A 13775-nucleotide genomic window follows, 5' to 3' on the forward strand; every position below is an offset into this window, starting at 1 on the left:
CATATCTAGAGATATAGAGATAGAGACATATCTAGAGATATAGAGATAGAGAGATAGAGACATATCTAGAGATATAGAGATAGAGAGATATAGAGATATAGAGATATAGAGATAGAGACATATCTAGAGATAGAGACAGAGACATATCTAGAGATAGAGACAGAGACATATCTAGAGATATAGGCATATCTAGAGATAGAGACATATCTAGAGATATAGAGATAGAGACATATCTAGAGATATAGAGATAGAGACATATCTAGAGATATAGAGATAGAGACATATCTAGAGATAGAGACATATCTAGAGATATAGAGATAGAGACATATATAGAGATAGAGACATATCTAGAGATATAGAGATAGAGACATATCTAGAGATATAGAGATAGAGACATATCTAGAGATATAGAGATAGAGACATATCTAGAGATATAGAGATAGAGACATATCTAGAGATATAGAGATAGAGAGATAGAGACATATCTAGAGATATAGAGATAGAGAGATATAGAGATATAGAGATATAGAGATAGAGACATATCTAGAGATAGAGACAGAGACATATCTAGAGATAGAGATAGAGACATATCTAGAGATATAGGCATATCTAGAGATAGAGACATATCTAGAGATATAGAGATAGAGACATATCTAGAGATATAGAGATAGAGACATATCTAGAGATAGAGACATATCTAGAGATATAGAGATAGAGACATATCTAGAGATAGAGACATATCTAGAGATATAGAGATAGAGACATATCTAGAGATATAGAGATAGAGACATATCTAGAGATATAGAGATAGAGACATATCTAGAGATATAGAGATAGAGACATATCTAGAGATATAGAGATAGAGACATATCTAGAGATATAGAGATAGAGAGATATAGAGATAGAGATAGAGACATATCTAGAGATATAGAGATAGAGAGATATAGAGATATAGAGATAGAGACATATCTAGAGATAGAGACAGAGACATATCTAGAGATAGAGACAGAGACATATCTAGAGATAGAGACAGACATATCTAGAGATATAGAGATAGAGACATATCTAGAGATATAGACATATCTAGAGATAGAGACATATCTAGAGATATAGAGATAGAGACATATCTAGAGATATAGAGATAGAGACATATCTAGAGATATAGAGATAGAGACATATCTAGAGATATAGAGATAGAGACATATCTAGAGATATAGAGATAGAGACATATCTAGAGATATAGAGATAGAGAGATAGAGACATATCTAGAGATATAGAGATAGAGAGATATAGAGATATAGAGATATAGAGATAGAGACATATCTAGAGATAGAGACAGAGACATATCTAGAGATAGAGACAGAGACATATCTAGAGATAGAGACAGAGACATATCTAGAGATAGAGACAGAGACATATCTAGAGATAGAGATAGAGACATATCTAGAGATATAGACAGAGACATATCTAGAGACAGAGACATATCTAGAGATAGAGACAGAGACATATCTAGAGATATAGAGATAGAGACATATATAGAGATAGAGACATATCTAGAGATATAGAGATAGAGACATATCTAGAGATATAGAGATAGAGACATATCTAGAGATATAGAGATAGAGACATATCTAGAGATATAGAGATAGAGACATATCTAGAGATATAGAGATAGAGACATATCTAGAGATATAGAGATAGAGACATATCTAGAGATATAGAGATAGAGACATATCTAGAGATATAGAGATAGAGACATATCTAGAGATATAGAGATAGAGACATATATAGAGATAGAGACATATCTAGAGATATAGAGATAGAGACATATATAGAGATAGAGACATATCTAGAGATATAGAGATAGAGAGATAGAGACATATCTAGAGATATAGAGATAGAGAGATATAGAGATATAGAGATAGAGACATATCTAGAGATAGAGACAGAGACATATCTAGAGATAGAGACAGAGACATATCTAGAGATAGAGACAGAGACATATCTAGAGATATAGACAGAGACATATCTAGAGACAGAGACATATCTAGAGATAGAGACAGAGACATATCTAGAGATAGAGACAGAGACATATCTAGAGATAGAGACAGAGACATATCTAGAGATAGAGACAGAGACATATCTAGAGATAGAGACAGAGACATATCTAGAGATAGAGACAGAGACATATCTAGAGATAGAGACATATCTAGAGATAGAGACAGAGACATATCTAGAGATAGAGACAGAGACATATCTAGAGATAGAGACAGAGACATATCTAGAGACAGAGACATATCTAGAGACAGAGACATATCTAGAGACAGAGACATATCTAGAGACAGAGACATATCTAGAGACAGAGACATATCTAGAGACAGAGACATATCTAGAGACAGAGACATATCTAGAGACAGAGACATATCTAGAGACAGAGACATATCTAGAGACAGAGACATATCTAGAGACAGAGACATATCTAGAGACAGAGACATATCTAGAGATAGAGACATATCTAGAGATAGAGACATATCTAGAGATAGAGACATATCTAGAGATAGAGACATATCTAGAGATAGAGACATATCTAGAGATAGAGACATATCTAGAGATAGAGACATATCTAGAGATAGAGACATATCTAGAGATAGAGACATATCTAGAGATAGAGACAGAGACGGGTTGGGATCATTTGGTCTATTGCATTATGGTCGAAAGTCATTAGGTCGAATCCATTAGGTCGACATGCTAAAAGGTCGACATGATTCTAGGTCGACATGATTCTAGGTCGAAAGGTCATTAGTTCGACAAGGTCATTAGTTCGACATTGTCTATGTCGACATTCACAAGGTCGACATGGGGTTTTTCACTGTTTTTTTACCTGAATGTCAACACAGTCGACATGGACACAGTTTAAAGTGCACTGCATCCCCTCGCTATGCGTCGGGCACGGTGCCTCGCTACGCTCGGCACACTATTTTATTCTCCCACCACGCCCTAGTGGATGGTAGGGCATGAAATACCGCCTGTCGGCACATGTTGGCTCAAAAAACAGTGAAAAACTCCATGTCGACCGTGTGAATGTCGACATAGACAATGTCGAACTAATGACCTTGTCGAACTAATGACCTGTCGAACTAATGACCTTTCGAACTAGAATCATGTCGACCTTTTCCCATGTCGACCTAATGACTGTCGACCATAATGCAGTAGACCAAATGACCGCATCCCGACAGAGACATATCTAGAGATAGAGACAGAGACATATCTAGAGACAGAGACATATCTAGAGACAGAGACATATCTAGAGATAGAGACATATCTAGAGATAGAGACATATCTAGAGATAGAGACATATCTAGAGATAGAGACATATCTAGAGATAGAGACATATCTAGAGATAGAGACATATCTAGAGACAGAGACATATCTAGAGACAGAGACATATCTAGAGACAGAGACATATCTAGAGACAGAGACATATCTAGAGACAGAGACATATCTAGAGAGATATCTAGAGACATATCTAGAGACATATCTGGAGACATATCTAGAGATAGAGACAGAGACATATCTAGAGATAGAGACATATCTAGAGACAGAGACATATCTAGAGACAGAGACATATCTAGAGATAGAGACAGAGACATATCTAGAGATAGAGACATATCTAGAGATAGAGACATATCTAGAGATAGAGACAGAGACATATCTAGAGATAGAGACATATCTAGAGATAGAGACATATCTAGAGATAGAGACATATCTAGAGATAGAGACATATCTAGAGATAGAGACATATCTAGAGATAGAGACATATCTAGAGATAGAGACATATCTAGAGATAGAGACATATCTAGAGATAGAGACATATCTAGAGATAGAGACATATCTAGAGATAGAGACATATCTAGAGATAGAGACATATCTAGAGATAGAGACATATCTAGAGATAGAGACATATCTAGAGATAGAGACAGACATATCTAGAGATAGAGACATACATATCTAGAGATAGAGACATATCTAGAGATAGAGACAGAGACATATCTAGAGATAGAGACAGAGACATATCTAGAGATAGAGACAGAGACATATCTAGAGACAGAGACATATCTAGAGACAGAGACATATCTAGAGACAGAGACATATCTAGAGATAGAGACATATCTAGAGATAGAGACAGAGACATATCTAGAGATAGAGACAGAGACATATCTAGAGATAGAGACAGAGACATATCTAGAGATAGAGACAGAGACATATCTAGAGATAGAGACAGAGACATATCTAGAGATAGAGACAGAGACATATCTAGAGATAGAGACAGAGACATATCTAGAGATAGAGACAGAGACATATCTAGAGATAGAGACATATCTATAGATAGAGATAGAGACATATCTATAGATAGAGATAGAGACATATCTAGAGATAGAGACATATCTAGAGATAGAGACAGAGACATATCTAGAGATAGAGACAGAGACATATCTAGAGATAGAGACATATCTAGAGATAGAGACAGAGACATATCTAGAGATAGAGACATATCTAGAGATAGAGACTGAGACATATCTAGAGATAGAGATAGAGACATATCTAGAGATAGAGAGATATCTAGAGATAGAGACATATCTAGAGATAGAGAGATATCTAGAGATAGAGACATATCTAGAGATAGAGACATATCTAGAGCTAGAGACATATCTAGAGCTAGAGACATATCTAGAGACATATCTAGAGATAGAGAGATATCTAGAGACATATCTAGAGATAGAGACATATCTAGAGACATATCTAGAGATAGAGACATATCTAGAGATAGAGACATATCTATAGATAGAGATAGAGACATATCTAGAGATAGAGAGATATCTAGAGACATATCTAGAGATAGAGAGATATCTAGAGACATATCTAGAGATAGAGAGATATCTAGAGACATATCTAGAGATAGAGAGATATCTAGAGACATATCTAGAGATAGAGAGATATCTAGAGACATATCTAGAGATAGAGAGATATCTAGAGATAGAGACAGAGACATATCTAGAGATAGAGACATATCTAGAGATAGAGACAGAGACATATCTAGAGATAGAGACAGAGACATATCTAGAGATAGAGACAGAGACATATCTAGAGATAGAGACAGAGACATATCTAGAGATAGAGACATATCTAGAGATAGAGACAGAGACATATCTAGAGATAGAGACAGAGACATATCTAGAGATAGAGACAGAGACATATCTAGAGATAGAGACATATCTAGAGATAGAGAGATATCTAGAGATAGAGACATATCTAGAGATAGAGAGATATCTAGAGATAGAGACATATCTAGAGCTAGAGACATATCTAGAGATAGAGAGATATCTAGAGATAGAGATATCTAGAGACATATCTAGAGACATATCTAGAGATAGAGACATATCTAGAGATAGAGATAGAGACATATCTAGAGATAGAGACATATCTATAGATAGAGATATATCTATAGATAGAGACATATCTAGAGATAGAGACATATCTAGAGATAGAGAGATATCTAGAGACATATCTAGAGATAGAGACATATCTAGAGACATATCTAGAGATAGAGAGATATCTAGAGACATATCTAGAGATAGAGAGATATCTAGAGACATATCTAGAGATAGAGAGATATCTAGAGACATATCTAGAGATAGAGACAGAGACATATCTAGAGATAGAGACATATCTATAGATAGAGATAGAGACATATCTATAGATAGAGATAGAGACATATCTATAGATAGAGATAGAGACATATCTATAGATAGAGACATATCTATAGATAGAGATATATCTATAGATAGAGACATATCTAGAGATAGAGACATATCTAGAGATAGAGAGATATCTAGAGACATATCTAGAGATAGAGAGATATCTAGAGACATATCTAGAGATAGAGAGATATCTAGAGACATATCTAGAGATAGAGAGATATCTAGAGACATATCTAGAGATAGAGACATATCTAGAGATAGAGACAGAGACATATCTAGAGATAGAGACATATCTATAGATAGAGATAGAGACATATCTATAGATAGAGATAGAGACATATCTATAGATAGAGATAGAGACATATCTATAGATAGAGACATATCTATAGATAGAGACATATCTATAGATAGAGATAGAGACATATCTATAGATAGAGATAGAGACATATCTATAGATAGAGATAGAGACATATCTATAGATAGAGATAGAGACATATCTATAGATAGAGACATATCTATAGATAGAGATAGAGACATATCTATAGATAGAGATAGAGACATATCTATAGATAGAGACATATCTATAGATAGAGATAGAGACATATCTATAGATAGAGACAGAGACATCTATATCTATATCTATCTATATATATCTATATCTATATATAGCAGAGAGATCCGCACTCCAGATCAGGACAGCATCCGTGGGGTGCTCCGCTTAAAGTACCACTAGTGTACCAAACTATAGTTCCAGGGGCTGATCCACAAATCAACCAAGCGTGCACACTCCAAAATTCCAGCAGTGACAATTTTATTATGTATCCTACATCACCATTGTGATAAGTCAAGCAGTCGACGTTTCGGACCAGTAATGGTCCTTTTTCAAGACAGCATCTATGACAGCCAACCAACGCCACAGCAATGTACAGGACAGTACATATATATATATATTTTTTTTTTTTTTTACACACAAAAAGTTCAAAAAATTTAATATTTATGAATTATGGCCAACTGGTATCTGGTGATCAACATGTCTGTCATGAAGATAGGCCTATTTTTATGTGGAGGCCAGGAGCTGCAGCTCCATGCACTCCAATGTTAATCTGCCCCTGACAGGGATAGGTCACAGATTTCATACAATTGAAGTCCACTAGTGCCACAGTTTGTTAAAAGCCAGAGAGAGATAGAGCAATCTCTTTCTAAATTCTCAGGCGATGAATTATCAGTATTTTAAATAGTAAAAAGGCTTGCTTTTTATTACTCTTTGGCACTGAGAGATCAAAATGTATTAAGCCTGCATTAGGTTATGGTGGGAGCCCTACCAGGTCCATATTTTAAGCAGCAATAATGAAGTCACTGTAAGTGTGGTTAATAATTTGCACTGCATGATTCCTTATTGACCAGACATTACACTCTTCATCACAGCAATGTCTGCAAGTCAGCACAGCTACTGAATGACTTTTAAAAAGTTCTAAAACCCTTTACTGGACAACTAGTATTGTAGCCAGACACCAGTAGGTTTTAAATACAGAATAAACCACTTTAAAAAAAAGGTGCCCACACATTGTGCTATGCAATACGCAAGCCCAAACTCAAAGTATACGCTGCACGTACCTTTTGGACTATCACATCTAGTTCAAAATGCATGCTGCTTTAGCATATTGCATGCGGTTTGAATTAGATTAGATGAGATCTAGTCCAAAATACATGGCCGCATCCCATCATGTATGGGCACCTTAAAAGTATTGGGTGTATTTTATTACATAAATCATTTTAAATTAAGTTTGTCAAAATACATTAGAAACAGTGATGTGTGGGGAGGTCAAAGGCTGGAGAAACACTGGCTAGTATTCGCAAGAGTTTATTTGGCAAGATTTACATACGATGGTCACAAATTTGGACTACAAATTAGCAAGTAAACAAAACAAAAGAATATTTATACATTTTAAATATCATTGTATTTTAAATAGGCAAATTTCTGACTTATGACAAGAGTGAGGCTAGCCTTCCCTGACTGCACATGGATGCTACATTGAAGCACTTCATTAACAGATTGAGACAGACTTACAAGGGTCATGTAAAGCTCATCAGCAGTCTTCATGTCCTAGGCCCTTATTCTGATCGGTGCGGAAATTCCCGCATGCGGACGGACCGCCGATGTTGATCGTCTGCGCATGTGCAGAGGTCACTCTGCGCATGTGCAGGCGATTTCGCCGCACGGATTCTTTATACGCCGCACAGGGGGCGTAGAGGGGCGTGAGGGGCTACTTAGCCTCATTACCCTATGCATACGCCCCCCGTTTCATGGGCGTTCCCATGCAAACGCGGGGCGTATGCATGGTAATGAGGCCGTGACGCGTGGGTACGGGGCGGGCATCTGACATCGCCGGATGTCAGCTGCCCGCCCCCATACAAGATTTCACACGGACAAGTGTCCGTGTGGTCTTGTGTTGCGGGACCTGGTGGAGCGTGCGGCCCTGCATTCGATGTTCGGCGACCATCGAATGCAGGGGCTGCTCCCACCATGGAGGAGGCGTATCCCCGTCCAATTTCATGCGGATCGCCACATATCCGCATACGGACGGCAGGTGGCGATCCGTATGGAAGGCGGGGATTCGCCTGCACGGTTGCGGCCGCATATTCTGATCGGGCCGCACCGATCAGAATAAGGGCCCTAATGACATTGCATAACTAAAAAGGTATTTCAGCAAAAAGGAAGCTAAAGAAAGAAATGACAGTCTTGAACCATTACGGAACATACACTTGTAACCCTTCATGGATTGCTACTTTACCTTTGTAGGGTCGATGATTCCTTTCTCTACCATATTGACAAATTCCCCAAGCATTGCATCATATCCAATATCAGTAGGGCTCTGTAGAATCTTCTCAACAATTAGTGATCCTTCAACACCAGCATTCTTTGCTATGGTCATAGCAGGGATCTTAAGTGCCCTTCTTATAATTTCTGTTCCTAAAAAAAAAAAAAAAAAAAAAAATATTACAATTTTATTCAACGCACCAATAATCGCTTCATATGTTTGTGGCCCTCCGGTCGTGTTTATCAAATGTTCAAGTATATAAAATGTGGACAAAGACAGAAAACATGACAACCTGTATTCCTGTACAATTACGCAAATTACAGATTATTAAAACAGTTTCCGAAATGTTCGAGCAGGATGTCTATTCCTGTATGTTGTGTATAAACATGATGGTAGAAATAATTTATTTGGGGAATTTCAAGCATTACAGGATTTATCCAGGTATAAAGATATTATCTGCCCCACGACAAAGGTGGGGCAATTGTAATATAAGATCTTTCTATGTACAAGGCAGAAATTGAAAGCCTATTTTCAGATACTACAGTGTTTCAACTGTTTTACCCATAATTTGGCTTTCAGATTACAGCGGGCAGTCCATGTATGATTTCGCAAAAATGATGTGGTGCTTTAATTCCAAAATGGCCAGTGTATTATATACACATTACCCAATTGCGGAAGCAAGGGAGAAACTTATCGCTTTTAACAATCTTAGAGAAGATAGAAGACTTTCTCCATATGCCGAGAGGAGACCTCCTTCACCCTTAGCCCAAACAAGCAGGCAAAGTAAAATTTGTGGAAGCAGGAATTCACAACGGCCAGTAGTGGTCCAAAAGGCCACAACAGCTTTGTGGCCGGATGTTAAAATGCGATAAGTCCCTCCCTTGCTTCCACAAATCAATGGCTTGCTATACACAAGACCGTAATATTCGAGACTAGTTGAATAGGAGGACAGGCCCCCTCTAGAGCCGAAATCTGACCACATTTGTTGCTAAACCTCGTGTCCTCTACCCCCTCTATGATATGGCATATCTTACGTCCCTGATCCACTAGGTGTAGTGGCCAGACCCTTTTTAGGCCCCCAAGAGACCCTACTCTTCCCACTATACAACACTTAGTTTGTGGCTTCCTGCTGTCTCTATTCCCCTCCTCACATGTCAGTGCCCCTGAGCATTCTGTACAGTGGACCCTGCTACTGCCACTATAAAACTCAGTATGGGTCCATGTTTCTCCAGTCCCCTGACATCATGTCACTATCCCCATCACATGCAGCCCTGTCCTTACTGAAATAGATGTAGCCGGCCTCTTCCATGCAGGGGCTGGCAAAGCTATTGCCAGCTCGCACGCCCCGTGGCAACAGAGCTCCCCACCGCCATTCCCCATCACCGCCCGACACCCCCCCCCCCCCCTCTAACCCTGCCAGTTGAGACTGGGACACTCACCAGAGGGGACGTTCTGGTGGGTGCCAGGCAAGGACAGGGGGCGCTCCATCTGTACCATGCATGTCCTGATATAGTCTGTACTGCTGCCCCACCCCTATGGGTTGTGTTATCCGCAGTGTTTGTTCCCAGATTGTAAGTCATATGTGTAACGAGGTTTGTGTGAATTTGCTGCAGCCATTACAGAGATATGCAGTCTCCTGATACACTCTACTGCTGTCCCACCTCTAGGGATGTCATTTTGATTTGTACATTTTTTTGCCTCAGCCGTGTTTTAATACCCTTCTGTAAAATTTTACTTTCTCGGCTTGTAAACTGTGGGTCTGCATAGAAAGACAGAAGGACAAATTTTCGAAAGATGAGAGAGAGAGAGAGAGAGAGAGAGAGAGAGAGAGAGAGAGAGAGAGAGAGAGAGAGAGAGAGAGAGAGAGAGAGAGAGAGAGAGAGAGAGAGAGAGAGAGAGAGAGAGAGAGAGAGAGAGAGAGAGAGATATATATATATATATATATATATGGACTTGTATGTTTGGCTGGGCACGACCTCCAAATAAACTGCTGGTTGGTTGCCTTCGTCCTTTTAATGTAGACTTCTGTGGGGTAATGACGCGGCACTCCAAACTTGTAAATTTCCAATTTCTTTATTGAGACAAACAGGTGTTTGTCTCAATAAAGAAATTGGAAATTTACAAGTTTGGAGTGCCGCGTCATTACCCCACAGAAGTGTGTATATATATATATATATATATATATATATATATATATATCCATCCAATGAAGAAGGGCGTCACTCCGGGACTTGTGCGTAGCAAAAAATCTTTAATGCAGCGTTATGTCAACGCGTTTCGGGAATCACCCGTCGTCAGGACATTAACAAATAGAATAAAAGCAATGCATTAAATACATACCAGCGTGTGGGTGTTCCCCCTCCGTCCAGCGGTCCTCCGTTCCGGTCATCGCCCTGACTTCCGGGTTGTAGCCCGGAAGTCAGGGCGATGACCGGAACGGAGGACCGCTGGACGGAGGGGAGGGGGAACACCCACACGCTGGTATGTATTTAATGCATTGCTTTTATTCTATTTGTTAATGTCCTGACGACGGATGATTCCCGAAACGCGTTGACATAACGCTGCATTAAAGATTTTTCTTCATTGGTCATATTGGTGAGTCCCACGGCTCTCAGTGCGGGCACCCGGGCAGGATTGAAACTGCCATTTTCCCTGTTGGCATAGGAGTGCCGGGCCACAACACTGCTAGCTATATATATATATATATGGACTGCAATACCCTTTTATAAGGAGAACAAGTTTTTTTTGCGGTTCTCTCTATTTAGGGGATGTGGTCATTAGGTCGACACTGGAAAAGATCGAAAGGTCATTAGTTAGAAAGTGTTTAGGTCGACAGTCAAAAGGTAGACATGGAGTTTTCCACTGCTTTTTGAGCCAACATGTCCCGATAGGCGGTATTTCATGCCCTACCATCCACTAGGTCGTGGTGGGAGGAAAAAAAAAAAATGTGCCGAGCGCAGCAAGGACCTGTTACCGATGCATAGCGAGCTATGCACTTTAAATTGTGTCATGTCGACTGTTGACATTTAGGTAAAAATAGAAAAATTAAAAACTCCTTCAACCTTCTGACTGTCGACCTACAGCTTGTCGAACTAATGACAGTTCAACCTAGAAAGCAAGTTTATATAACTAAGCGCAGGAAACCAACAATTTGTCCTTGCTGCCGTCTAGAAGGGATACTCAACCCTTCTTAAAAAAAAAAAAAAAAAAGTAACTACAAAGGTAGACGGCGCAAATGGACACACTCAGTATTCCAGTTTTGTTAAAAATACATATATGTTTTTTATTTAATCAATCTCTAGATAAAAGTAAGGCACCGGCCGGTGAGACCAAATATCAAAACCTCAATTACATACAATTACAAACACATAAATTAATAGCACAGTTTTACAGTACTCTCAGGTTAACACCAATCACTCACTGAGTGACTTTTAGCAGTAGTGTGGTGTAGCCTTTGATGAAAGCAGAAAGAGCTAAGTAGCTATTAGCTTGATTTTAGCATGCATGGAGTTAGTCATTTATTCCTGTCCAACAAGGGTTAATGACAATTATTTAGAGAGGCAGGCTGCCTGTTTTAACGTAAGGAAAAATTCCAATCTGCACTCATTGGCTCTTGTTTAGTAATAGTTAGTAACTCAGTCACACACAAGCTTGTTAGCAAGTATTGATTAATGCAGAGAAAGAAGGAGTGATATACTTATTCTCCTGTAGCTGCAAAGGTGCTGTGATTTGTAATCCACTTTGTAGGGGTTAGATGCCCACGCCTCAAGCGGGTTCCCGGCTGCGCTGTGTCTCCAGTGTCGCCAGCCTTATCTGGAACTCTGCTCCGGCTTCCGGGTCACCCAAACAGCGGTGGTTCCTGTAACAGGCACTCGATGACGCGTTTCCCTGCTTAACGAAGTGTCAGCGGCTTCATAAGATGACGTGACTGTCCCGTCTCTACTATTTTACACGGTGTGCACCGCCCTTGTGGGCGTTTCTACTTTGTTCTTTTCGCCAGTTTCCCGGCTTCAGTTTGGTTTTGTGCACATGCGTATTGCTCTGTTTAGCAAAGCCTCGGTTTCAGGTCCGTTTTTTTTAATCTTTTTGGAGCGCAGTTTGTGCTCTTCCTGTATTCCATAACCAAGCCTCGATTTAGTACTGTATTCCATTATTTTATTTACCATAAAAACATAAAATTCAATTCAAATCCTATTTAAATACTAAGTGATAGAAATATATATATATATATATCATGGGGATGGCACTCCAGTTAAAGAAAATGAATAACCATGTAGTATCCGGTGCCTTCTTAAACCAGGGCGATGTCCCCTCTGAATGTAACGCCGAATAATTAATATATATATTACACACACACACACATATATACACATACATACACACACATATACATATATACATATACATATATATATTTTGCAAAAGGTATTTGGGGGAGCGCTAGCTCGTCAGCCTGGGTTTCCTTAAAACAAGTCCAAAGTAACCAGTACTTTTATACACAATCAGTTCTCCAGACCAGATTGTCCCAATTATGTAGCAGGCACTAGGTCATTAGTGTGATTGACCGCAGCTTCCAACCGAGATTGGGTCCTGGGATCCAAACAGAACCAATTTGTATCTGGAAAAGGGATGGAAGGAAGCGCTATATAGTGCAGTATTACTTTGATACAACAAGAATTTATTTCAAGATAATAAAACAGAGCTGGTGATACAATGCTCGTACCATTAATTTCCACTCTGTGGGCTAAAAATACCACATGGTTTTTAGATAATAAACCGGGAGACCGGGTTTATTATCTAAAAACCATGTGGTATTTTTAGCCCACAGAGTGGAAATTAATGGTACGAGCATTGTATCACCAGCTCTGTTTTATTATCTTGAAATAAATTCTTGTTGTATCAAAGTAATACTGCACTATATAGCGCTTCCTTCCATACATATATATATATATATATATATATATATACATACATACACATACATACACACACACACACACACACACACATATATACAAACACACACTTAATATTCATAATTTGTCCATATGTCACCACTATACATTTTTTATGAATCCTTGAAAGACACAAGTTGCAATATCGCTATATTTTCTAGACTTATATAGAGTGAGCAGTTATATATGAGGTTTGATATTTTATATCTTCCTCATATTTATGTATATAGGGCTTATCTATC

At 38.7% G+C, this 13775-nt stretch overlaps 1 protein-coding gene across 1 annotated transcript in view; it reads right to left on the reverse strand.

Annotated features, from left to right (window-relative positions):
* Positions 1–13775, reverse strand: part of HSPD1 (heat shock protein family D (Hsp60) member 1) — a 131229-nt gene that overhangs the window by 30901 nt on the left and 86553 nt on the right. Inside the window, exon 10 of the mRNA XM_083155009.1 lies at positions 8552–8730. Within this exon, the coding sequence (XP_083011135.1) occupies positions 8552–8730 (179 nt within the window). The remainder of the gene's footprint in view (positions 1–8551; positions 8731–13775) is intronic.

This window comes from Crinia signifera, chromosome 7 (genome assembly GCF_055691185.1).
Source record: "Crinia signifera chromosome 7, ASM5569118v1, whole genome shotgun sequence".
In the NCBI taxonomy this organism is placed as follows: domain Eukaryota; kingdom Metazoa; phylum Chordata; class Amphibia; order Anura; family Myobatrachidae; genus Crinia; species Crinia signifera.